This window comes from Pseudochaenichthys georgianus, chromosome 6 (genome assembly GCF_902827115.2).
Source record: "Pseudochaenichthys georgianus chromosome 6, fPseGeo1.2, whole genome shotgun sequence".
NCBI lineage: Eukaryota > Metazoa > Chordata > Actinopteri > Perciformes > Channichthyidae > Pseudochaenichthys > Pseudochaenichthys georgianus.
In genome coordinates this window covers 17,764,391-17,791,620 of record NC_047508.1, presented here as the reverse complement: position 1 = coordinate 17,791,620, position 27,230 = coordinate 17,764,391, and the positions used below count along the sequence as shown (strand labels likewise).

Sequence of the window (27,230 nt, the reverse complement as noted above, 5' to 3'; positions counted from 1 at the left end):
AACAACTCTAATTTAACTTTCAAGTAGAACTGTGATCTAACAGGACATGAAATGTGTATGCTTGGTATTCTCAAGAATGAGTCAAATGCCAAAATACCATCCTTATTCTGTTGATTTGGTCATGATGGATGTGATGAAATTGACAACACATAACGAAGGGAAGCTGTTTAGAAGTCTGAACACGTGTTATTCTGTCACTCATTTTTCTTTAATGGCTTCCCTATTTTTTTAATCTTTTGATTTAATAAGAAAACCACTGCACATAAAAAAGATTACTGACTTGTTCAGAAGAAAATGTGTACTTGTTTTCTTGAAGTATGGGTGGATGGTTAAATGGATAGATCTACTGTACGGTTGCAAGATGAAATGATGGATGGTTGAATGCATGCATTGATTGGATAATTGCTGAATGGGTGGATGAATATACAAGACTTCATGTGTGTTTGTCTGCCGGGGGACCGGGTTCTTTCTTCTGTATTCACAGGAGTGATTGTGACAGCCAGGCGTTTCGACAGGGAGCGGCAGAGAGAGTATTCAATTACAGTAACGGCCACTGATTGGGCGGAGGAGCCGCTCATCGGAATTTGTCAGCTCACCATCCAAATAGTGGACCAGAATGATAACAGCCCCAAGTTTGAGAATTTGCGCTATGAGTGTAAGTGATACAAATTATAGATGATGGTACAGCTGTAAAATAAAAATGAGTATAGTTAAGCAAGACCATTACTAGGTCCTTAAAGGAGGGATTCACCTTCACAATTTCTATACCGTATATCAATTTCCCCTCCCGTGTTACCTTTAAATCTTGAAGAATACTTTGTAATCTCACATGCCTCACTTGAGGTGAAGTATTCCTTTAAAAAGACAAAAAGGGTAAAAAGGGATGATGGAAAAGGGGCTCCTCTTCTACTTTAGTAATTACATTTAATTGAGAATGTGTTTTAGAGTGTGGCAGTAAATAGGCCTCTACATTTATGCCATCCATTCGGCTGCTTAATGAGTATCTCAGTGTTAAAATTGGAAATAGACATACAAAATACCATGGCAATAACCCAAATTAGTTTTGCATAATAACGACGTAACACCCCTCATGCAGGATCTTACCCTTCCCTGTGAGGTTTCTACCTCTTTGTCCGGCAAACTGAGTGCACATGCATTATTTCTGTCGTCTGTAGACTTTCTGAGAGAAGACACTTTGGTCGGTACCAGTTTCCTTCGCGTGGCAGCTCACGATGATGACTTTGGAACTAATGCAGCTATCACTTACTCCATGTCCCTGGAGCTTCCTGAGTACCTGAGGGTCAACCCTGTCACTGGATGGGTCTTCGTTAATCAGCCCATCTCACAGGTCAGTCAGCAGTGTTCAGCAGGCTCTCTGTCAGCCAGCAAACACACACACACACACACACACACACACACACACACACACACACACACACACACACACACACACACACACACACACACACACACACACACACACACACACACACACACACACACACACACACACACACACACACACATACACACACATAGTCAGTCTGTATCCCATGGCTGGCCCGTGGCTCTGTGTCAATAAAGTTAATGAATAAGCCAACCCTGCTTCTGTCTGCTACTCCCAATCTGGGGTGTGTACTCCCAGAGGTGCTGCATGTGGAGTGACCATAAAAGACCACGGAGGGAGACTAATTTAGGCAAACAAATTAAACAAATTATTTGAGCTGCATGGGATTCCTATGGATATATTTCATGACTGCACTTCTCACTTCTCTCACTGATATTAAAAAGTATTCGTTAAATATGCAAAAGCTCCTAGAAGAAAACGACTATCTTAAAGTGTATGGCACAGGTTTTTAAGAAGCTAATTATTATAAAGCACGACCCGTTGTCCATCTTCAGTATTCTGGATTTGATATACAGATTCAAAGCTATTTCATTTTAGTTTATCATCTGAGGTTTTAATAGGAAGACTGACAGCTATGGGCTCAGAACAGTCTCATAATACACACATGCACACAGAAGGATTCACACTTGTATTTCCGGATCCACACTTGTGTTTTTCAATGCACACACACATGTGTTCCGTTTCATATACATGTAAATAAAATCCAAATACAGAAAAAAGTTTTACATATGTATTTTTGATCCACACATTTGTTTTCCGTTTAAATCCCCTGAACCTGCAAACACAAACCGGATCGCTGTGCATTCGTGGGTTTTTTGAGACTCCCCTGACGGTCAGCCGATTCGTACTTGTAATTTTTTCTATCTATAGCCAATCAGATGTCTCCTCAATTCTAAGCCAATCATATGAGCGCGCCCCCACGAGGGTAGATTTCTTGCGTTCATGACGTAGCGCTTCATGTACGCATTTTGCGCAGTCCGGAGCTGACAGGTCCATGGAGCCTGCCTGCAGGCGCTAATGTCAGGACACCTCCACTCTCAGTACAGCGCCACTTTCCGAACAGGAAATGCACGCTAATACAATCTTATATATTATTAAGGTACCGCGCCACTTTCCGAACCATTGATGAATGCTTGTGTACACAAAAACGGTAGGCAAAACCGTTTTAAATGTGTGTTTCCTGTATGGCGAATACAGCTGCTTTATTTATGTCTGTATGAAGTTGTTGTGAGTGTGGAGGGAGCAGCTACAGGTTAGCTTAGCCTAATCGATCAGTGCACTAGACCAGTGGTTCCCAAACTTTTTGTGCCCAAGGCACACCAAAGGACAAGTCAAAATCTCAAGGCACACCTATTGTGCAAAATAGCCCTGATAACACGTGTTATCACTCATATGTAAAATATCTGTAAATGTGCATAATTATTTACAAATGCCAAATAGAATGTAACAAAGACAACTATATTACTCATGAAATATTTAGTAACGAAATATTTCAGAAATGAATTTGAAACGTTATCAAATTAGGCTTCATCAAAGCAGCAACACACTCATTTAAACCAGACAGGTCACAACATTAAAAATGAGACAAAGGAAATTCAGCACAGATAACTGTCAATGCAAGGAAGCTGCATTGTCCATGGTCCTGAACTACAAATTATAAATGTAACATTTCAGCAGAGTCGTTAAAAAAAAAAAGTAATATATTACATATTACTTAAGTATGACACTACTTCGTTACTCTCTACATAAAGTAACTCGTTACTTTACTCGCAGGGCCGGCCCGCCCCTCCCTGCAGGCAGATCACGCAGACTGCTAACGTTTCAAATGTTCTCTTTAGTTCAGTTTCCATCCTGAATGTTTTCCTATCTGACCATGGCTGTTCTCTGTCTCCTGCTATCTGTATATTTTGCTCAGTCTATCTCTGCTCACTCTGTTGCGTCGGCGTGTTCTCCTGCGTGTTGGCCATGTGTTGCACTGGAACCAGACACCGCAAAGAATTAAGCCGAGCACGTACGAACTGCGCATGCGTGAGTGGCAATAACTCTCCTTACCAGCAGGCGGCGGTAGTGTGTATTCGTCATTCAAAACAGGCAACAACCGGAAGACAGAGAAGAAGAACAGACTGTGATATAAACAAACACATAGCGTGTGCGGTAGCTCCACCTTAGCATGTGTTATTTTTAGGTGCTTGTTGAGGTTTGACGTGGTGTCACAGCAGTGGATAACAGCTTCTGGCCTGGACACAGTTTGCACCTCACCGTCACATTCCTGTCTATTCTTCGGACGAACTCAAAATAATGGGCATACGTCCTCCACCCCTCGAGAGTTATCGCTGTCTCAGCCATGTTTATGCAGCACTGCAGGTGGAGATGTAGTCGCGCAGATTACGTACATATAAACCTACAAAGTACTGATATAGTAAATACAAAAATAATTATTTTTATGTAGTTGTATATTGCAATAATAACGTATGGTTGTCACAAAATCCCACGGCACACCCGGACTTGCCTCACGGCACACCAGTGTGCCGCGGCACACCGTTTGGGAACCACTGCACTAGACAGTGCTAGACAGTGACCTGTTAACAGGGGGGAGCCCTGCCGGTCATTATCGGCCGATATTCACTCTTAATAGTTTGATCGGTGCTAAAGGCCGATCAGGAGAGCTGGATCTGATCGATATGGACATACACGCGAGTGAAGTATAGCCGGACGCGAGAGAGAGATCAGATCAGCTGCTGAGACTGACGGAGACACGCAGCTCTGCAGTGCATGATCACCTGAAGCTCCGCCCTCTGTTTAGCGAGCTGACCGGACAGCGCACAATGCGTACATGAAGCGCTACGTTATGAACGCAAGAAAATACCCTCGTCGGGGAGCGCTCATGTGATTGGCTTAGAATGGAGGAGACATCTGATTGGCTATAGATAGAAAAAGTACGAATCGGCTGACCGTCAGGGGAGTCTCAAAAAACCCACGCAGGAATGCACAGCGATCCATGCACAGAAAGCGGTTTGTGTTTGCAGGTTCAGGGGTTTTAAACGGAAAACAAATATGTGAGGATCAAAAATACATATGTAAAACTTTTTTCTGTATTTGGATTTTATTTACATGTGTATGAAACGGAACACAGTTGTGTTGAAAAACACAAGTGTGGATCCGGAAATACAAGTGTGAATTCTATGGAGTCAGATTTGGGTCAATATTCTAGCGCGCAAAACAAGCTACTCACGAGTGGAAAATGGGCTTTTACACGCGCATGAAATGACCCCCGCGCGCAGATTAAACCCCCGCGAGACAGCCCTCTTGCTCGCTCGCGGGAGTGTCAGCCTCACTTGCTCGCGGAGTCTGTCTACGCGCACGGGAAAAGTTTCTGACACTTTGGGGCAGAGCCACTGGACTTTGATTGACAGCTGCAAGGAAGCCCAGAGTTGCCAGGTTTGATAAATGCCTGAACTACCAAGAGCCGAGGAGTGACAACTGCAAGATCAGTTGGATGAGACTGAATGGTAAAGTTGTCCATAAAAAACTATTATATTCGTAAAGTGTACAGCTAATATATATATAAATTAATTTGATATAAAAAAATTGCACATTAATTCTAGGAGTCTAGGAGAATACTTTTACAAACACTATAGTAATAAATGATGCATTCATTATGACAACATCATACTATTACTATAGGAGTGTTCTTGTGTTCAAAAAACAACTACCGAAACACTATATATTATAGTTATACTATTTAAAATAATATAGGAATACTACAAAGATCTAGATACATAGTATTACTATTGAAATATTATAGGGCTACTATAGCTAATAAAATGGCACTACAGAAAAAACTAAGTAATACAATAGCTGGTGAAAAATACAAACTTACTAAAGGACACTATACAAGTCTTATAGTATACTATAGTAATACTATAATTAATTTATAGTTCATTTCGTAAGGGAGGTGCATACAGCAGACAGCAGTTTTCGACAGATACAGCCCACTCAAAAATATATTGTTTTATATAAAATTCATTAAGATATATATATATTAGGGCTGTAAAGTTAACGCGTTAATAAAGCGTTAACGCAAAAAAAAATTAACGCCACTAATTATTTTAACGCGATTAACGCATGTGTATTTTTTTTCCTCGGCCGCCCCGTAGTTTTAGAGCGCATCGAGTTTAAAATACCATCTACAAGCTGATGCTGACAGCCCCGCTCCTGCCGCCCGCTTGTGGCAGACCACACTTCCACGCTCACCGGCAGGCACCGACTGGCTATTGGGACGACCGGGAGGGTGTGTATGTGTGGCCCGAGCGAGCGAGAGAGAGACCTTACGAGCATTGTTGTTGTTAGCATCTGGTGCTAGCTAGCTGCGCTAACGGATATAAGGAGCTGTTTAAATGAAAACAGAGGAGCGCTCTATACACACAACTGCGCCGAGCACTTGACTTTATGCAGGCAGCCAGACAGTGGGACATTGTACGAAAAGTCAGCACACTCAGCACGGATAGTGCGCAACATGATTGCAGCGTCCAGGCAGCTCCCGTTCGAGCATATGCCTTGAGTTGCACATAGCTCCAATGATCCATCACACACACACACACACACACACACACACACACACACACACACACACACACACACACACACACACACACACACACACACACACACACACACACACACACACACACACACACACACACACACACACACACACACACACACACACACACACACACAATTTGTATTGTATTACTGTATGAGAGAGGTTCCAGGTTGAATTGAGGCGAATATTTGTAATTTTAATCGACTGACAGCCCTAATATCAGTCGATTCAAATATTTAATCGCGATTAATCGCATGATTGTCCATAGTTAATCGCAAATTAATCGCACATTTTTGATCTGTTCTAAATGTACCTTAGAGGAATATTTTTCAAGTTTGTAATACTCTTATCAACATATGAGTGGACAAATATGCTTTATGCTAATGTTTATTATCATTTGAACAATGACAAATATTCTCATGAATATTAAACACAACAACCTCTGAACATTACAAATATTCGCCTCAATTCAACCTGGAACCTCTCTCATACAATAATACAATACAAATTGTGTGTGTGTGTGTGTGTGTGTGTGTGTGTGTGTGTGTGTGTGTGTGTGTGTGTGTGTGTGTGTGTGTGTGTGTGTGTGTGTGTGTGTGTGTGTGTGTGTGTGTGTGTGTGTGTGTGTGTGTGTGTGTGTGTGTGTGTGTGTGTGTGTGTGTGTGTGTGTGTGTGTGTGTGTGTGTGTGTGTGTGTGTGTGTGTGTAGCTATGTGCAACTCAAGGCATATGCTCGAACCGGACCTGCCTGGACGCTGCAATCATGTTGTGCACTATCCGTGCTGAGTGTGCTGACTTTTCGTACAATGTCCCACTGTCTGGCTTCCTGCATAAAGTCAAGTGCTCGGCGCAGTTGTGGCGAAATGTCGCTCCTCTGTTTTCATTTAAACAGCTCCTTATATCCGTTAGCGCAGCTAGCTAGCACCAGATGCTAACAACAACAATGCACGTAAGGTCTCTCTCTCGCTCGCTCGGGCCACACATACACACACCCTCCCGGTCCTCCCGATGGCCAGTCGGTGCCTGCCGGTGAGCGTGGAAGTGTGGTCGTCTGCCACAAGCGGGCAGCAGGAGCGGGGGCTGTCATCTACAAGCTAAGGCTGTCAGCATTAGCTTGTAGATGGTATTTTAAACTCGATGCGCTCTGAAGCTACGGGGCGGCCGAGGAAAAAAAATACACATGCGTTAATCGCGTTAAAATAATTAGTGGCGTTAATTTTTTTTTTCGTTAACGCGTTATTAACACGTTAACTTGACAGCCCTAATATATATATATATTAGCTGTACACTTTACGAATATAATAGTTTTGTATGGACAACTTTACCATTCAATCTCGTCCAACTGATCTTGCAGCTGTCACTCCTCGGCTCTTGGTAGTTCAGGCATTTATCAAACCTGGCAACTCCGGGCTTCCTTGCAGCTGTCAATCAAAGTCCAGTGGCTCCGCCCCAAAGTGCCAGAAACTTTTCACGCGGGTAGACAGACTCCGCGAGGCTGACACTCCCGCGAGCGAGCGCATAGCCGCTCGCGGGGGTTTAATCTGCGCACGAGGGTCATTTTATGCGCGTGTAAAAGCACATTTTCCGCTCGTGAGTAGCTTGTTTTACGCGCTAGAATATTGACCCAAATCTGACTCCATAGAATCCTTCTGTGTGCATGTGTGTATTATGAGACTGTTCTGAGCCCATAGACAGCGTGCAGCAGCTTTAGACGACTCTTGTATTTTAAGGGAATTAACTGAAACAAATTGGCATCTTGAATATTATGCATTTGATCAAAGCACAAATACCTCAAAGGTTATTGTTTACCTCTGCCAAAGAGGTTATGTTTTCAGTTTGGTTTCTTTGTCAGCTTGGAAGGAAAAACTACTGGCTTGATTTTTATGAAAGGGTGTAGCATCGGCCAAGGAAGATCTATTTGGAGGAGAATCATGGGCGAGGACATTAGTTATTTTAACATTGTGAGGCATTTGGTCTTGGCAGAGTTCTTTACCCAGCGAGTGCCCTTCCAGCTTTAAGTCGTATAAATTATTATTTCCAAAATGAAAACTAGCTATAACTATTAGCAGGTTGTCCTTGTCTAGTTGATGTTTGTCCACAAATACATGTACCGCAAGTGTTTTACCGAGTCAAAACTTCAGTGATGTAACCCATTTCTACACTGTGTGTTGTCAACTTCGATGTTTGCTTTAGCCTATCAGCACTTTTCATCTTGTTTGTGTCTTCCACTTATTCAAATGTAGTTGTTCTTTGGCTAGAAACTTGATAAAGCACTATAGAACCATTCAATATTTAACATGATTTATAATTCTCTAGAAATCCTGCAGTGAACTTCATGCAAAATTGAAAATGTTAAGCCCAAAACCTCGCTCAACAAAGCTGTTGCATATTTAAACACAGTTTCAGAAGCTATTTGAATCATCCGCCAATCCTTTCATTGTAAATTTGAAATAAGATTACAACTAAGATTGTAAAAGCACCTCATTAAATGTTAAATGTCTCAGTCAGATGCATTGTTCTATTTACATTTTTAATTACAGTTTCTGATTACAGTGAATACGTATAGGCTATATTTTCACACAACACTTCAAGTGTGCAGTATAATAATAATAATAATAATGAGTTCCATTTATAAAGCACTTTATATTTGAATGCAAATCCCGAAGTGCTACAAGTAGTGAGCATGAACAGTATAAATAAACATTACACAACACGATAGAATTAATAAAAAAAGCAATAAAAAAAAAAAAAAAAAAGGGTGATAAAAAGGTCTAGGCAAAGGCTCTTTTGAAGAGATGGGTTTTGAGGCCTTTTTTAAAAGCCTCCACGGTCTGTGGTGCTCTCATTTGGTCGGGGAGAGCGTTCCACAGGCTGGGAGCAGCCGAGCAGAAGGCCCGGTCTCCCATAGTACGGAGCTTAGTCCTGGGGGGTTTGAGGAAATTGGAGTTGCTGGAACGGGTGGTCCGCAAGGAGGTATGGGGGGTGAGGAGTTCCTTGAGGTAGGGAGGGGCAGTTCCATGGACACACTGGTGGGTGAGGACGGAGACCTTGAATTCGATCCTCAGTTCCACGGGTAGCCAGTGTAGTGCTTTAAGGATGGGGGTGATGTGATCATATTTGCGCACCCTCATCAGGATCCTAGCAGCGCTGTTCTGAATGTATTGGAGCTTCTGGATGCTTTTGTTAGGGATCCCGATGAGGAGTGCATTGCAGTAGTCCAGCCTGGAGGAGACAAAGGCATGGACCAGCTTTTCGGCATCAGACAGAGTGAGTGTGGGGCGGAGTTTGGCGATGTTCCTGAGGTGGTAAAAGGAGTTCTTGCACAGCTGTTTAATGTGGGCCTCAAAGGTCAGATGGGCGTCCATTTTCACACCCAGGTTGGTGACTATTGAGGAGAGGGTAATGTCCTGGCCGGAGAAGGTGATGGTGGTGATGGTGGATGACCGAACCTGGTGTGGGGTGCCAACTATAATGGCTTCGGTCTCGGTATGGTTCGCCATTGACTTCAGTAGAACCTGAAGGAAACGGCATTAGACAACAGTGAGTCTTATTCTTAAAACAGCACAGCGAGAGAATTACTGTAAGTGGAGATGATGGAAAAGGTTGCTGTTACCACATTCGGAATATGTAATGGTTATGTTCTGGTTCAGATCTAACACTCTTCCTACAAATTGAATTTAAAACCTTGTTTGAATGTTACCACAAAGACAGTCATTCATTCAATTATTGTAAAAGCAGCAGTTGCTGAGTCCATGTTGGACTTCACAGATTACAATCTGAGAAAAGAGTACTTGTTCACAAACACTAATTGGATTGTCCCAGGCATAGGAAATGGAATTCCTATACTTAAGTGAGATTTCCTTATTATCAGAAGCCAACAAAAGAGTGGCTAGGCCAGGATTTCTATTGATAGAATAATGCAGCTGATGGCTGAAATGTTGAATTTATTATTTGAGCAGTTTTTCAGTAACAAAGTGGTGGGACTATGACTTACATTACCTTTTACTAGAAGAATGGAATTTCCTTGGGTGGCCATAAAGAGACCGCTGTTAGAGGTTCTTTTCTTCCCTGATGTGAGTCTAATGTTGATGTTACCCATTGTCCACTATAGATAAACAGAATGAAATACTCTAATGACCTGTTAAGGAAATGTGCTATCCCTGCATTATCCACCTTGATGAAAAACAGTTCCTCGGTCAAATGTACCCCCTTATTTCCGTGGCAGTTCAATTATAGCACAATTACAAAAGTAGAGGAGCTTTTGTGCAACCTGAATTATAGCTTAATACATTGTGTGTAAGGCTCACACTGCTTCCTCTGTTGTTCTATTACACCTAATTAAATGATTTTTTTTAAATGGAGTTAATGCAAAGGCTGATCACGCTGAGTGTCTCAATCATTTTGACTGAAATTAGAGCTGTGTATAATTTGATAGTTGCTAATACATTTTCAGTCGACAATGTGTTCATCAGTTTATCTTTTCAGCTCTAAATACCATGATAATCATGTTAGTGACTGATTGTTACAGAGAACCTACATCACGCGGGACATCGTAGCTACGGACGGGGGGAATCGTAACACTTCTGTGGAGCTGGCAGTCACCATCACCGACGTGAAGAACCAGCCTCCACAGTGGGAGACGGACAGCTACAGCGTCGTCATTCCGGAAAATTCTGCAAGGGACACACATATAGTGGTACGTGTGGCTATGATTGGAGGAACACTGTATATAAGCACATATGTTGTAGATTTGGCTCCTCTCTCCTCTATCTCTTGCCATCTTGAATCAGCTGAATGTGTGTTTGCTTACTCTCCTGGATTAGTGCACAGTGTTATTCAGACAGCGTGTTCTCTTTGTGCTCAAAATACACCTTTGGTAGCTTGTCAGCATGCTGTAAAATCTGTAAACGTGTTTTAGTTTGATGTTTTAGAAGAAATCTGACATTGGATCACATGTGCTAAGCAAGTTTTATGACTCCAGGCTTATTAAAACTATTCCAAACGTCTCCTTTGATGAGAGAAATAATATTGCTGTCAAACTGTACAGCACAAAATCCTCCTTTTCTGCCTAAGGTTTTCACAAAGTTTTCACAAAGGGGATTCACTTCCAGATATGAGGTGATTTCAGGGCTCTGAGAATATGTTTGACTCAGATAATTAATCACGAAACAATTGTAATATGTATTTGACAAGCCTTTGCTTCCCTCAGCTATAAACCATTCAAACAGTCTGTCCTAATTTGAATCAAGCCTGTCACTAGACAAATGATACCTGACGTACTGCAAACACAATTTGTGTACCTTGAAAACATTTAATTAAACATTAAATATACCCTTATTTGCTCTCTTGTCAACTCTTGAGTTGGATGATTGATACCACTCTCATGCCTGAGCGTTAATTATGAAACTACAGCCTGCGGCTGGTTAGCTTGGCTCAGCATCAGGACTGGCTCTAACCAAGGTTTAAAAATACTACCACCAGGTGTAATTTTCAGAAATGAACATGTTTTGTCATCATTTTTGTTCACTATACTGTAGCTAAGCCAATCGCTTCTTAGCTCTAGCTCCTGACATAAGAATCGGTATCATCCAATTCGTGGAATGAAAGTTTTTCTTTATGATCAGATTAATAACTTTCGTTTGTTGGGTTAGCAGCTTAAAGCAGATTAGTATTTAACATGACACCAGAGCCCTGAGGCGATTAGCATGCCTAGCATTAACAGAGAAACGGAAAAACAGCTTACCTGGTTGTGTCAAAGCTGAAAACTACTTATACAAACGTTATACTTCTTCTTTCATGTGCTGTAGCCTTAACAATTTGATGTTGTTAACAAAAAAATGATTAGGCAAAGACTGGTACAGATCTTTATAAAATGTCAACAGAGCTAGCTGTGAGTCTTTATGCTAAGCTTACTGTTGCTAACTTTCCCTCCCGCTTTCTGAACTTTATAAGTGTATTTCCCCCCAAAATGTTGAATTATTTTTCAAAGCAAGAGGGATGACTTGGAAATAGGTTGAGACAGTCAGCCACACTCTGTAAGGACTAAAGGCTTTTTAACCCTTTCAGCTAAGGGTGGGTTTCCCATCATATGTGTATCAGGCTTTCTCTACTTTAAATTGTATTCAGGCCTTCTGCTATACATTTTACTTCTCATCTAATTCAGACAATCAAGGCGACCTCTCGGCTGGGTGACCCGAGGGTGACCTATAACCTGGAGGATGGGATGGTCCCTGAAACCAACATGCCGGTCCGTTTCTACCTCTCCCCCAACCGCGAAGACGGCACTGCGTCCATTCTGGTGTCTGAGCCGCTGGACTATGAGACCACACCCGTCTTCTCTCTCCGGGTTCGAGCACAGAATGTGGCTGCCGTGCCTCTCGCCGCTTTCACTACAGTTTATATCAACATTACAGGTGTGATTAGTAATATTCTCACTTAGCTATCTTTGTTCTTTGGTGTCAAATTGAAATTGTCAGACTTTATTCCCATAGCCAGTTTTTATTAATATTCTTAAACTTTCAGATTTAATTGTGTTTTTGGCAATTTTCACTTTAATCACATTTGTATAATTAAGTCAACAGTGAGAGAATGATGGATGATTTAATTAATTGTCAAAATATCATAGAATGACATTTGTTGAAAAGGTAATAGTACATTTACAAAAGGACCATGTTAATTCTTAAAATGACAATTCGATTATCTTTCCGCTGTTAAGTATAATACTGGGTTCATCTACAGGTGAACAAGTTCAGCATCCAGAATGTTCCCCCGGGCATCTGTAATAAGATGTGTTGTGTTGCACTTAAGACACTACATCTTTTATGTGTGCTGTTACGGAGGCTATACCTTTGGATGCTGGATAATGTATGACCTAATTACTATCTGGAAATTAACACATCAATTTGCTACTAAATCTCTCTTCTCTCCCAAGATGTCAATGACAACGTGCCATTTTTCACCTCCTCCATCTACGAGGCCTCAGTAACAGAAGGAGCTCAGATAGGGACTTCGGTTCTCCAAGTGTCCGCTCATGACAAAGACCTGGGTCTGAATGGAGAGGTTTGTGGTTTTGCATATCTTGTTATAGTGTGAAGGTGCAAAACAATGAGATCTTCAACGAAATAGACAAGAAGTATTCTATAATGTCACAACTTAATCCCTCCTGTGCGGAAACCTTTGTTCCAGATTTGTCCAGGTGCTATTGGGAACTGTGCAGAGGAAATGAGTGGCTGACTGTGATAATATCAGTGGGATGGAGTATCGATCTAGTTTTTTCTGTAATAAGAAGACAGATGGGGAATATGACAGATGGCTCCTGTCAATTTCACCTTCAAAGCCTTTCATTTGTCCTATTTCTGCAGGTTTTTGCTTGAAAGAATACTGTGGCTTGATTTTCAAATTCCCTGTGCTCCACAGATCACTTACTCTCTGCTGATTGACAGCAGCGGGGACCACCATCTATTCCGCATAGACCCAACACTTGGGACCATCTACACAGAAGCTGTGTTTGATCGTGAGGCCCGTAGCTCCTATTTGCTGGAGGTTCAGTCAGAAGACGGCCAGGAGTCGGCGCGACCTGGCAAAAACAAACAGCCCAACTCAGGTGAGAAAATATTAGGATTGTTTTAACATGCATCAAACTTTTTTAAGCTACCATGCAACTGTTATTGATGTTTTCCAAATGTTAAGAAGATTGCAAACCCTCATACAAGTACAATTAGCTATAGCTTAACATGAAGACAGGAAACACAAGGAAATATCCAGCCTGCTCCAAAGGCATCAAAATCATCCCATCAGCATCTCTAAAAACTAACAAATTACCACTTTTTATTTTGTTTTCAATTGATTCGGAAAACTGCTCCTGTGTCAGGCCAGAAACAGTCTGCCACTTAAACTCCCTCTAGCTAAGCATTAAGCTTAGCATGAGATAGCTGCTAGCTTCATATTTACAGTACAGCCATGAGAGTGGTATCCATCTACTTGACCAACTCTTGGCAGACAGTAAAAATATATTTTCCAAAATGTCAAACTGTTCGATAAAGCTATTTCTAAGCCCATATTCAGTGTTTACAGCTATAACAGATTTAGTGTATCCCTACTATTTTAAGCCATACAAAATGGTTCTTTTTCATTCTAAGAAACAATGTTAGCCGCGGAGTTAACTTTGAAGTGACCTATGGCCTGTTGCAATGTCCTATTCATAAGAAACAGCATTGTTCTTTTCCTTCAAGCCTACAGGGCAATACTGAACAATATGAGGAATGTGTCCTCTGTGCACTGTGTTCAAAAACAGACTGCATTGGCAAACCATTAATTGACACCTTGGGATTGACTTTGAAAGGTGAACCTAATTTGATGTAGTCTTCTGCCATGACCAGACCGACTCTATACAATGTGAAACTGGCTCAGATTTATTTTCGTCACAAACCCTTTTTTAATTTTCTTGTTCAATATTTAACCTTTGTGTCCTTTGTTCGTTTACCATGTTCTCTCTACAACATTGTGGCAGTCATAGAACTTTAGCCTGTGTCTAAAGTGACAGAATATGACATTTTCTATTCCCAAGTGGGTCTTTTGCAAATGTTTGCAGAGGAGGTATTAGGGGTAAAGGGTGATGTTTTGGAGCAGTAAAGCCTTCTCTCCAGAAGTGCCATGGCTGCTTAGCATTTGCAATGAGCCTTAACTGCGTCTTGGGCTACGAATCTCCCATATCCAGAAGGGGCTCATCTCCTCTGCAAACATCACCTGTCTCACTGCGTCACCTCTGGGATACACCAAGAGGAGGAGGGAAATGTAAAAACAAGCTACGAAAAAAGAGCCACGATCATCTCTTGCTGCAGCAGCTCCAAATTAACATGTCACCCATGTGTTCAGTGAGCAGATAATTTACTCTTCCTAACTAAAGTAAAAAAACAGTGTGATGAGGAGGGCACAGATAAGACACAAACACTTGTCTTCTTATAAATATGTAACCTCCCTGTAGAGAGGGTCTTTATCTACTCTAAAAAAAGCAGCTTGTTGGAGGGGTTAAGCTCCATTACTGTTTTTCCTTCTTTTTGAAAACAGTTTCCCTCTGAAAAGAAAACAATACAACTCTTGACAAAATGAATCATTTATGTAATTCACGGCGCATATTTCTGAGTTGTGTTTTTTCTGATTTCCGTGTCAATGAGGCACATTGCGTTTGGTTAAGTGCCACTTCCCCGCTAAACAGTGACAATGAATTGTAGAATCAATAAACAGATGGAGCGAGTATACACACATACCCTGTTTGATGTAAAGTGTGTGTGTGTGTGTGTGTGTGTGTGTGTGTGTGTGTGTGTGTGTGTGTGTGTGTGTGTGTGTGTGTGTGTGTGTGTGTGTGTGTGTGTGTGTGTGTGTGTGTGTGTGTGTGTGTGTGTGTGTGTGTGTGTGTGTGTGTGTGTGTGTGTGTGTGTGTGTGTGTGTGTGTGTGTGTGTGTGTGTGTGTGTGTCTGCATGCTGCTCCGTTTAATCTTCTGCCATTCTGTCATTCTTGCAGACACAGCGTATGTCAGGGTTTTCATCAGCGACGTCAACGACAACAAACCAGTCTTTGCTCAGCGACTGTATGAAGTCGGTGTCGATGAAAATGCAGATGTGGGCCTGGCTGTTGTCACTGTTAGTGCTAACGACGAGGATGAAGGTATGCATGAAGAGGCAGTAGACCGATTGGGAGATTGTTACCGATACCACGAAGCAAGCCAACCAGAACCTGAGTTATAGAAGTTTTAGTGGACCACTTTATGATAACAGTTTCAAAATTGCGCTTCTTTTATTTCTCTCACTATGTCTCGAAATAACATTTTGGCAGTCAATCCGTCAGTTTTCCAGCAGTCGCACTTTCTTTCAAAATGACCAGCATTCATAGCAGAATGCAATAAATGACCCTGTGGGCAGTGTTTCCCAATCCGGCCTGAGCTCTGCTGAAATCATGCAGTGTTCTAGATTTAGCACTCGTCATTTGAGTGCTTGGTAATGCACGGTCGCACATATGTTCCAGAAAGAGTGACACGCTCCCACACAGTAGGTGGGCGGGATTTCACAAATAAAGCAGTTGCTCATCCTCCGTACAGCCGTAGTCTAAGATCCCTCTATCAGGCATGTTTAGGTCCGTTAATCAAGTATTTATGGTGAGCGGGGGTGCAGCTTAGGCTTGGCTGCAGCACTAATGATGAATAGCTGTGGAATAACACCAACCCCCAACATTAAAGTTGCAATAGGGTTGCGCTTGTGTCTAAGAGGCTACGCTCAATCTGTCTTGTTTAAAAACCAACACCCTGGGTCTGCCTGCTGTAAGCCTGTGGGAGGCTGGGAGCTCTTTGTCAGCCAGGGTTGTGTTAATAGTAGAGATTAGTGTATTTACATGGGATTGTAGCTACTTTAACCCAACAGGATGATTGAAAAGGAAGACTGTTCATTCCAGGAGATGATCTGATCTATTCCAATGTTAACCCGGTAGACCATGTGGTGTCCTCTGAGACACAGTAGATAAGTTCAAGATATTGACTTCCTCTTTACCAAACTGCATCCCCCCACCCTCTCTTGGGCTTTGAAATCATTCCCTAGAGGCCACTATCAAAGTGCATTACTGTATGCTGCTTTTTACTTTTTTCGAGCACTCTTTTTTTAATTAGTATCTGATTAAAGCCGAGGAGACGAGCTACAACGTTTCCATTTAATTAAGTAATCAAAACAAGAAAGGGATACATGAAAACCTACTAATGCTCACGTCTTAGAGGGAATGAGGTGTAATACCCTCATGGTTCACCGTTCTGTTTTTGCTCGAATAATAAGGTGTCTGCTTAAAGAATACTGTATATAGAATAACACTGACATGTTCAGGAACAGCCTGCTATAAAGTGTACTACCTTCCTAAAATGTTGCTATACTCATGTTTCCCTTTTAGATTTCAGTAATTCTATTATAAAACATTTCATTTGTGCAGAATCAGGACAGTGATTACTCCTTCCCAATCATGCATTTTTGTAAATCCTGCCACAGGAGCCAATGCCAAACTGCGCTACCAGATTACATCTGGCAACAAAGGAGGTGTTTTTGACATCGAGCCAGAGGTGGGGACGATCTTTATTGCACAGCCACTGGACTATGAACAGCAGAAGAGATACAAGCTACTGGTCCTCGCCTCCGATGGGAAGTGGGAAGACTACGCTGCGGTGGTGGTTACCGTGGTTAACAAGAACGACGAGGCGCCTGTGTTCTCCATGAATGAGTACTATGGATCCGTCACAGAGGAGCTTGACGGGTCTCCTGTGTTCGTGCTACAGGTGAGAGGCGGAGAGGATTGCTGCTTAGAGGTGTTCCACTGCTTTTTATAAAAATGACTGCAATTCATAATTATCTTAAGCACTTCTCAAGTGTAGCCGCCACTTAGTATTACTTACAACTTCATATGGTCACATGGTCTTGAAGTGCATCTTCTGTTAGTCTTGTGGTGTTAATACGCAACTGTTGTTTTTTAAGAGGCCCTATTATGCTCTTGGGGGCTTTCACATTTCTTGTAATGTGCTATAGGTCTTTGTGCATGTAAATGGTCTGCAAAGACTAAAATCCCAAAGTTCCCTCCAGAGGGAACCGACTCGATTGGACTCTTTGTTTACTTCAGTAACATAGTGACATCACTAACACTTGCGTTTCTATTGGCTAGCATGCCAACACAGTGTACGTGATTTGCTAAGGGACGGGAGATCTCTAAGCAGTTGACCGGTCACATCAGAGCAGACTGGGCTCTGGTTTCAGACAGACTGTAAAAAGAGGTGCTGCAGCACAGGCAGTATGAGAAAAATACTTCTTTGAACATTGAAGCATGTAAACATGTCGCATTAGAAGAGCAAAATACAAATGTGAACCTGAAAAGTAGCATAATATGTCCTCCTTACCATTACAGAATGATCCTTCCACTAAGTAGGAGAATCAGCAGTGATGGATCTTGTGTGGGGAAATGTAGCAGTAAGGTTGTCAGACCTACTCTGAGGCGAGATGTAAGAGCCATGCCTGATCAGAGCTCATTGCTTTCATTTAGGTGGTCAGGAAAATGTGCAGACACTTAAATGGGCTGTCTTAAAAATCCAAAAGCAAAGAAGGTGATGGCTGAAAAGAGATAAGAAGAAGCATTCATTTGGGTCTGACTGGATGAATGAACGTCCATTCTCTTAAGAAAGTATCTTTGTCTGTGCAGGTGACAGCGAATGACCCCGACAAAGACGCAGACCAAGGCGCCATCCGGTATTCCATTCACGGCCAAGGGGCAGAGTCACACTTCATGATCAATGACATCACGGGGGAGATGTATGCCCAGCGCACCATGGACCGAGAGCAGCGTTCGGTCTGGCGCTTCGTTGTCATGGCAACGGACGAAGAGGGCGAGGGACTTACTGGCTTTACGGATGTTATTATCAACGTGTGGGACATCAATGACAATTCCCCCGCCTTCTCGTGTGCGCCGGATAATTGCCACAGTAGCGTTGTGGAGAACTCCCCCACTGGAACCTTTGTTGTGGAAATGACGGCGTTAGACCTTGACGACGCAGCAGTAGGTCAGAACGCAATCCTGACATATCGGATTACAGAGAACGTGCACAACGCAAACAACGAACACCTTTTCACTATTGATTCCAGCACCGGCACTATATCTGTGGCGGCAGAGGGTCTGGACCGGGAGGTTGCTGAAAGCCACCGTCTGGTATTGGAGGCCCGTGACGGCGGAGGTATGACAGGTTCAGCGACCGCCACTATAGTGGTGACGGACATCAACGACCATGTGCCGAAGTTCAGAGAAGACCGCTGTGGCGCTCGTGTGCCGGAGAGCTCAGAGGTCGACGCTTCTATCCTGGAAGTGAGCGCCGTGGATCCTGACGCTGGCACTTACGGACAGCTGACCTTCAGCGTGGTGGCAGGAGACCCCGAGCAGCGGTTCTACATGGTGAGTCACAGACTGGAGCAGACGGGCACCCTGAGGCTGAAGAAGAAGCTGGACTTTGAGAAGCAAGGGGAGCAGCGGTTCAACCTCACCATCAAGGTGGAGGACTCTGACTTCTCCAGCCTTATCCACTGCCAGGTTCTTGTGCAGGATGAGAACGACAACGCTCCCGCTTTCAACCCCACCTCCCACCTGCTCGCCCCTTTGCCCGAGGATGTAACCGTGGGAACTACTGTTATTCAGCTCACAGCCACTGACTCTGACTCGGGGCCAAACGGGGACATGTGGTACAGCGTTCTCCCTCAGTCTGACCCGCATGGACACTTTGCAGTCAGCCAAAACGGCGTGATTACAGTTGCCAGGCCTCTGGATCGGGACACAGTGGTGGGTTATGAGCTGGTTGTCATGGCGACAGACCGGGGTACCCCTGCACATACTGGCAGTGTCACGGTCCACTTGCCGCTGCTTGACTTGAATGACAACGGGCCGGAGCTGGAGACAGCCTACGCTCCGGTGCTGTGGGAGAACAGCCCGGCCCCTCAAGTGGTGTGGCTCAGCGGGGGCTCCACTCTGCTGCACGTTGTGGACAGAGACTCCCCAGAGCACGGGCCTCCTTTCAGACTCTCTCTGCCCTCACTTTACTCCACTGACTTCCATCTGCAGGATCACGGGAACGGCTCGGCCACGCTCACTGCTCTGAGGAGATTCGATAGGGAAAGGCAGAGCGAGTTCCACTTGCCCGTGATTATGATTGACAGCGGCGATCCGCCAATGACAGCCACAAACACGCTCACAATCACCATTGGCGACCTGAATGATAACGCCCATCAGGCCGGAGAGAAAGATGTCTATGTGCATAGCCGCAAGGGTGAGTTTCTGGCTTCCCCTCATTTCATTCTCCCTGCCCCTTGCTTTCGCTACAGAGCCTTTCAGTGCAGGGAGAGCTTGAGTGAAGAGGGGTAACTGAGGCCACGTTTTTCTCTCCCATACCGGCTCTGTGTAGTCTGGAATTCATAATTGTGCTCTTCCTTTTACATTCTAACAGTGTTTCGTTATGGTAATATCGTTGTCAAATCCTTTCTCAAGCCCCACGCCTAAAGCTCACCTGAGCATCACATTGTGATAAGGATCATAATTCTTCTTCTCCTTTTGTAGTTTATTACCCTTCAGGTGAGTTGGTTAGGTATGTCAGCTTGTTAGTGTTTTGATCGCATACTCAGCTACATCGTGGCAGTTTTGGTAATTGTTGAAAACAGGAATGCCGTTAATCATCCAGGCTGCCATTGTTTACCCAGCTGCAGTACTCTGACACTGCAGGTCGATAATAACATAATCCATACTGAGATAGCCCTGCTTCCTTAAGCTCCACGCTCTCTGAAGTGGAGCACTGAGAGCCTATTCATTCCAGCAGTGGGGCTCCACAGTTATGAGCATAATAAGTAGAACAGAACACAGGAATGCAAGATAAGGAGAAGAGAGGGACGGAAAGATATGTGTTAGCATCAGCAGATTCTGTCCGGACTGAATCAGTGTGTGTGTGTGTGTGTGTGTGTGTGTGTGTGTGTGTGTGTGTGTGTGTGTGTGTGTGTGTGTGTGTGTGTGTGTGTGTGTGTGTGTGTGTGTGTGTGTGTGTGTGTGTGTGTGTGTGTGTGTGTGTGTGTGTGTGTGTGTGTGTGTGTGTGTGTGTGTGTGTGTGTGTGTGTGTGTGTGTGTGTGTGTGTGTGTGTGTGTGTGTGTGTGTGTGTGTGTGTGTGTGTGTGTGTGTGTGTGTGTGTGTGTGTGTGTGTGTGTGTGTGTGTGTGTGTTTACACCTGGAACAGGAAGGATGGTGAATGTGGCACTGGGGAAGGTGTATGCCCCAGATCCTGATGACTGGGACAACAAGACCTACACTCTGGAGACAAGCGCAGCCAAGTAAGAGCTCTGTGTCACATGCGTATAATTTGTACTGAAAACCTGCTCATCTCCAAATGTGCAGTACAAGTGCTAAAGCAGTACAGTACAAGAAGAACTGCCAGCTGTGTAGAATTTGAGAAATAAAGAGGATGTGGACTCAGCTATGAAGCTGTTTTTCTCTATCAAAGCCTCTTTTATTCATATCACTCGGCTTGAAACAGGCGATTCTTGCCTAACAGGTACTTCTCCTAATCGTAATCCAATTCCCCGGCATCTAATTTAAAAGCTGTGAACAGTGAGCCATTATGGGAAATGCGACAAGATTCAAACAAATTAAGCAATCTCGGTCTACCTGTGTGACGTTCCCGTCCGAGATGAAACAAACTGTACGAGGACCGTCTGACTGCATCAGGGACCTATTGCAGCTATTCAGTATTCATACCGTCAAGATCAGATTAGAAATACCAATTCCATATTTGTTTTATTCATATAAAAACATCTGACAGTTACCATGACAACTATGTAGCTCTTTTGGCGGCAAATAAATTGCCGTCTTTTTCTTTTTATGCATGTGGTTTTTTCTTACAATTCATTTGAATGAACCTTCGTCTTGACTAAACCCTGCTACCGCTGACCAATTCTCTTCTTGCCTGTCTGCTATCTGTCAGGTGTTCTTTCCTCTGAACAAAAGCGTAGAGACAAAAGAGGCCACTTGTCTTCTCTTTTTTCTTTCTCTTTCATCTTCCTCTGAAGCCGTCTTCTCCCCCTAAACAGCTCCTCTGCTTTCCTCAGATACTTCAATCTGAACCAGAGCTCAGGAGTGCTGACCCTCCGCCAAGACCCTCCAGCAGGCAGCTACTGGTTGAGGGTCGGGGTGTCTGATGGCGTGTGGCCCGACGTGTTCTCAGGGGTCAGAGTTCATGTCAGGGATCTGGAGGAAAAGGCCATCCTGTCGTCCGCCTCGCTGCGTCTGACCGGTAACATTAGCAGAAACACTGACTCCCCTTATGGCACAAACACTCACAAGCATACGATGGCCGACAGGGGCAAGCGCGCTACGGCCCAACAACACTTCCATTATGAGAAATGCACTGCACTTGCAAATATAAAACCAGAAATGTGCCAAAACAAACAAGAAAAACACGTGAAAATGAAGAAACATCTTTTACCAACTTAACAACACATGTGATAACTAAAAGCACTGCACAAACTAAACGCGGCAAACACGAAATGCTGCAAGAAGCTCAGAACACAACGGGCATTCTGGGATTATAAAGTTGGCCAACTGTCACTGGAACCATGCCTTAAATTGTATTGGCTTATTTTGATATTTTGATCGCTTGATTCCTTTCGATATTTGTGCAGATCTGCTGTAAGCTAGCTAGATAACGTATCTAACCTAGTATTGTCAAATATACTGACAAAACCTTACAATCATGAAACAGACTAATTCTACGACAGTGACAGTTGGCGCTCCGGTCCCAACTGTGTGCATCACTTTTTAGTTTCCCCGTTCCCGTCGTGTTTTGAGCTTCTTGAGTTGACACATTGCTGAAGATGTTTTGCATGTGATTTGGTATATTTGTGGTTTCACATTTGCATAGTTTTTGAAACTGCACTGCGTTTCTCTGTGTACTCAACTGGATTCCCTGCCTCCGTCATCCTCCGCAAAAGAAACATGTGTTCCTAGTTGCTGTTGTTGTTCCATTGTGTTTTGAAGCTGACGTTGAAAGAGACAGCCTCTGCCACAGGCATGGTACTTTTCATTGACTTATTATCAGCTTGTCAATCCAGTTAACGCTAAAAGAATAGGCTGTCAAGAGACATTTTTACACTTGCATTATTTAACATTTCTAAGCATTCTCAAGCAACCTTTCACAGTGCCTGTTGGTAACAGTGTCTTTCTTCGTCGCAGTCTTTAACACTCTAAAGTTTATGTTTGAGTGTTCGTTTCTCTGTCAGTCTCTTGGAGCAAATCTAAGTTATAAAGGTCAATTTGGAAGTATCAGGTAAAGTCCTTGACATTTAAAAAGGCTATTATGGATGCCTCTGACTCCAAGTCATTATCATTTCTGGAGATTAAAGATAACTGCCCACATTCTCCAGATGTGATTGAGAGGTGGCACCACGTATGTGATTGATTTTACGGACATTAGAATATTTTGTTGAAGTCCCTAACTGTTTTTCAGTGAAAACATAAAACATTTGTACTTGACTGCATCACGACTCATTCAGCTTATGGATGATTCAGTGAGGGAGTGGATCGATAGCGGGAGATGTTAGACTACCGCTGGTGTTAATGGAATGAGGAACTCGCAGACTTTGATCAACCCTGTAGTTGTCATTGACGAGTCAGTACTCCTCTCTTTGTCTCCTAAGGCATAACAGCGAGAGATTTTATCGACTCTCACGTCGAGGGAAGGAGTCGGCTGGAGACGTTCTGGGACTTTCTGTCTGAAACCCTGTCTGTCAAATCAGGGAGCATCAACATATTCAGCATCGCTGACAGCCAGGAGAAAACCGTGGATGTTCATTTCTATGTGCTAACTGATAATGGCTACCTGCGCCCAGAAAAACTGCACGCTGTCCTCGCCGCACATAAAAAGAAGGTATATATACCGCCGTGTCTGATAGATGGATCAATGCTCGTGTATCAAGTGATACACTTGGGAGCATGAGGGGAAAAGATAACAGAGCTTTTTATCTGCCCTTTAATTTTCACACCAACTTCCTGTCGGTTAACTGCCTGGCCCTGTCATGTCTCTCTCTCCCGTTCATTTCTTCTCTTTGCTTTTATAATGGCTTTCATTTGTCATGCTTTGGTTGTGCATCATTTGTAATCCTCCTGTCTAGCTATTTGTTATAAATAAGCAGTTATAGAATATTAAAAGCATTTATGTAGATTAGGCCCTGATTTTCAACTCCTTTGTATTGCTTGTGAAGTCTTTTTTTCCCCTTGAAGTGTAAATCATTTAGTAACTCACACCAATAGAAATACAAATCAGTTTATCTTCACTGACAATTATTGTAATTTGCATTTTTGCTTTGCCGCAGCTGCAGTCAGTGTTGCGTGTGAATGTGAGCCAGGTGCAGATAGACGAGTGTGTGCGCACGGACTGCAGGACGTCCGGCGGCTGCTCCACACAGTTGAGCATCAGTGACTCGCCCACCCTGGTGGACTCGGGGGCTCTCTCCCTGGTCTCAGTGAAGGTGACTTCCTCCGCCGTGTGTGGCTGCGTTGCCAGGGAAATGACCCACCAACCCTGCGCCTCCTACCCCAGCAAGCCCTGCCTTAACGGGGGAACCTGCGTCGACACCCAGAGTGGATACAGGTGAGAGGCACGTCCGCGGTTCTTCAGGAGGACTAAGGGGGTTTAAGAGGATATCACTTGAAATGGGATGTGCTGCAGTCTTCTCTCTAGCCCTGTGAGACTTAATGCAAGAGTGGCATCCTGGAAAATGAGCCAAGCATTACTAAGAAGGTGTCTCCCGTGAGAAACATCTCCTTCACCTGCATCTTGACCTAACTTGCTTGAGCTGCTCTGCCGTGTTGTCGGCGGAATAGAGAGTAGCACGTTTTTTCAAGAGACGTAGGGCTATTTGCAAAAGGAAAAATGCGCATGAATGTGCATATCATTCGGAACTAGGACTGTGTCTATTGTGTATTATTAAATTAGGCCTTTAGATTTATAGTCGGATATCTGAAACTCTGGTGCACTGTGTGCTGCAGAACTTGGAGATAAATAAGAAAGGGAACTTTTGTATCAAGGTCATAAGCTAGTAGTTTGAATATTCACCCTAAATATTGATGTTATTACTGAGAGTGTAAGAGTCTCTGTGGAAGTCATACAGTAGGCAACAGCGTGCAGTTCATTTCATGCACACACTAATGCTCAGATTAAATAAATATAGGGCAAGAGGATTAACACAACTCTGGCCCCCCTCTATGCTCACAACTTCTCAAAATCTCATTTAATGCCATTAACATGAACATGCAAGTTCATATAACAGTCTACAGAGCTTCTTCTTTTCCTCCTCTTATCTTTTATATTTCCTCCATAGCGGTTGATCTGCTCCCTGCTGAGAGAAGCCCTTGTTCCGTAACAAGGCTATCTCCCCGTATGTGCTATATGTGCCCTCATGTGAATGCGGCAGAACTATAAAGAATCCAATGTTTGATTCTCTCTGTCGAAGGAGCTTAACAGGCAACTACAGAAGGCAGCTGATCAGATATTGTCAGTCAGAAGTGGGGAAAACATGCTCTGCACTTCTTGATTTGGATCGGCAAAGCTCTCACGAGTCACGTGAACGAGTGAGGTGCCGTGCACGGCGTGGGCATATGTATGCATACGGCTACGCTCCGCCTAATCCGTCCTTTTCCGCTGCGTATGGATCAGTATTCCTGACATGTGTTGCCCCTCTGCAGAATAAACAGAGATGGGGAGAAACAGCCCCTCACGGTCTCAGCACACACACCCTCCCTCAGACACTGCGTGGAAATAGATGGCTTTGACATTATCAGCAAAGCCAGCTTGTCTCACATTGAGAGGATGAGATCAAGCGGGCCCTGGCATCGCAGTGATGGAATGGACTGTTTTAATCACTGCTGGGATCTCTCCCTTTATCGTTCTTTGTGTACGATTATTAATATTAACCATCACGGTCTCCTACTGCTACATGTTGAAGACAGGCATGGAAAACATTTAATTTCCAGTGCCTGTAAGAGCAGTGATCCCCAGCACTCAAGCTCTAATCAAAGTAGATGACTACAAGAAGAGGCAATTGTACAGTTATCAACTGAAGCGTGTAATACCTTAAGAATGAGAAGAGGGCAGAAAAAGTCCACGAAATCAGTGATAGTATGGTGCTTATAAAAGCGAGAGAAATATAATTAATTATGAGATGAGATGTGCTGAGCAGCAGCCGTCTCCAGAGGGTTCAGCCCGGGTGACCGATAAAGAACAGGCCGGAGAAATTAAGTGATTTAATGTAGGATTGAATATTCAGGTGTTTTGCTTATGCTCACAATAGATTGATAAGAGCTTTCTTAGTGCATGTTGGAGAAAAGTCAAAGCCCCTTCCTGTGTGAATCAACAGGGCCGTCACGTACACAAAGTCCCCGCGCTGAGATTGGACAGTGAGGAGATTTCACAGCGCACACAAACATCAACTACACTGATTGTTTCTTTCCCCATCTTTCGCCCTGATTGTCCTCACTCTTATTTTTTATTTTTCCCTTCTGTGTGCTACAGGTGTCACTGCCCCCCGCAGCTCGAGGGGCCAGACTGTCAGCAGACGAGGCTTAGTTTCCTTGGCAACGGTTATGCCTGGTTTCCCCCCATCAGGCCTTGCTTTGATAGCCATCTTTCACTGGAGTTTATGACGGAGAAAGACGATGGACTGTTACTGTACGCAGGCCCATTGGCCACTCTGCTGCCCGGGGAGGAAGAGGACTACATGGCCATAGGTAAATACATGAGTATGTGTAATTAGATGCATGCCGGGGGACCTGCGGGGCCATTACTGCGCTCAAACTTGCACCTTCATTTTGTGTGTTCAATTACTTGGCGGTAGCTAATCAGATATATGAGGCACATTTTGTTCGTTAGTGTACTGCTGTTTAGGGATTTGAGCGCTCAGTCTACCGAGTTATAGTGCAGTACCTAATGTGCTGCAACGCAGGCGACTCGTTCTTACTGTTTTATGTGTATAATACTGTCCTGTGCCACGAGGAATTGTGTTATTGCTTACCCCCCACTTCAGTGTCACAGCAGTGCTTCGGCTCCTGAACACGCTGTGTGGCTGGTAAACATTCAGCGTCTCTCTCAAGGACGCGTCGGCAGCTTTTTGTTCTTGCTGACATAAAGGCTGGAACATCAATTCTATATTCGAAGGACAGTAGACAACATCTAGAGTAAATAGATAAAGCTTACTATTGTTGATAGTTAGTCATCAGATTGCATAACACTAATACTGAAATGATTCATGTTACTTAATGATAATATGGGTGTCTTTTTAAATAGCTGAATTGTAAAAGAAATGCATTGTAGAGATAGAAAATACCATTGTAATGGCAACATGTTCAGTGTCGATTCTCAAATACAAGTGATCGTTATATTTACAACTTTTATAAACTTAATCTGTCACTTAACAAATCCTGCATTTTTCTATATATATATATATATATATATAGATATATGTTTTATATAGACAAATGGCTGTGCCTTTACTCAGATTGCAAATAAGATTCAGGGTAACAGGGACATGTGATAAATGCAACTGCAGTTTTCGTTTTTCTAAATGCATAAAAAGTAATAATAAGTAATGCGTGTGTCGGGGTGTTTTTTTTATTATGACAGATTT

The 27,230-nt window shown here is 43.4% G+C and overlaps 1 protein-coding gene across 1 annotated transcript in view; it reads left to right on the top strand.

Annotated features, from left to right (window-relative positions):
- The window catches only part of LOC117447603 (neural-cadherin-like), a 109,343-nt gene that overhangs the window by 60,978 nt on the left and 21,135 nt on the right, over positions 1–27,230 (top strand). The window contains exons 10-23 of the mRNA XM_034084369.1: positions 485–655; positions 1,176–1,348; positions 10,542–10,709; positions 12,177–12,426; positions 12,945–13,072; positions 13,430–13,616; positions 15,534–15,677; positions 17,036–17,319; positions 18,231–19,839; positions 20,792–20,885; positions 21,660–21,844; positions 23,247–23,476; positions 23,922–24,199; positions 26,120–26,334. Coding sequence (XP_033940260.1) covers positions 485–655; positions 1,176–1,348; positions 10,542–10,709; positions 12,177–12,426; positions 12,945–13,072; positions 13,430–13,616; positions 15,534–15,677; positions 17,036–17,319; positions 18,231–19,839; positions 20,792–20,885; positions 21,660–21,844; positions 23,247–23,476; positions 23,922–24,199; positions 26,120–26,334 — 4,116 coding nt within the window. The remainder of the gene's footprint in view (positions 1–484; positions 656–1,175; positions 1,349–10,541; positions 10,710–12,176; positions 12,427–12,944; positions 13,073–13,429; positions 13,617–15,533; positions 15,678–17,035; positions 17,320–18,230; positions 19,840–20,791; positions 20,886–21,659; positions 21,845–23,246; positions 23,477–23,921; positions 24,200–26,119; positions 26,335–27,230) is intronic.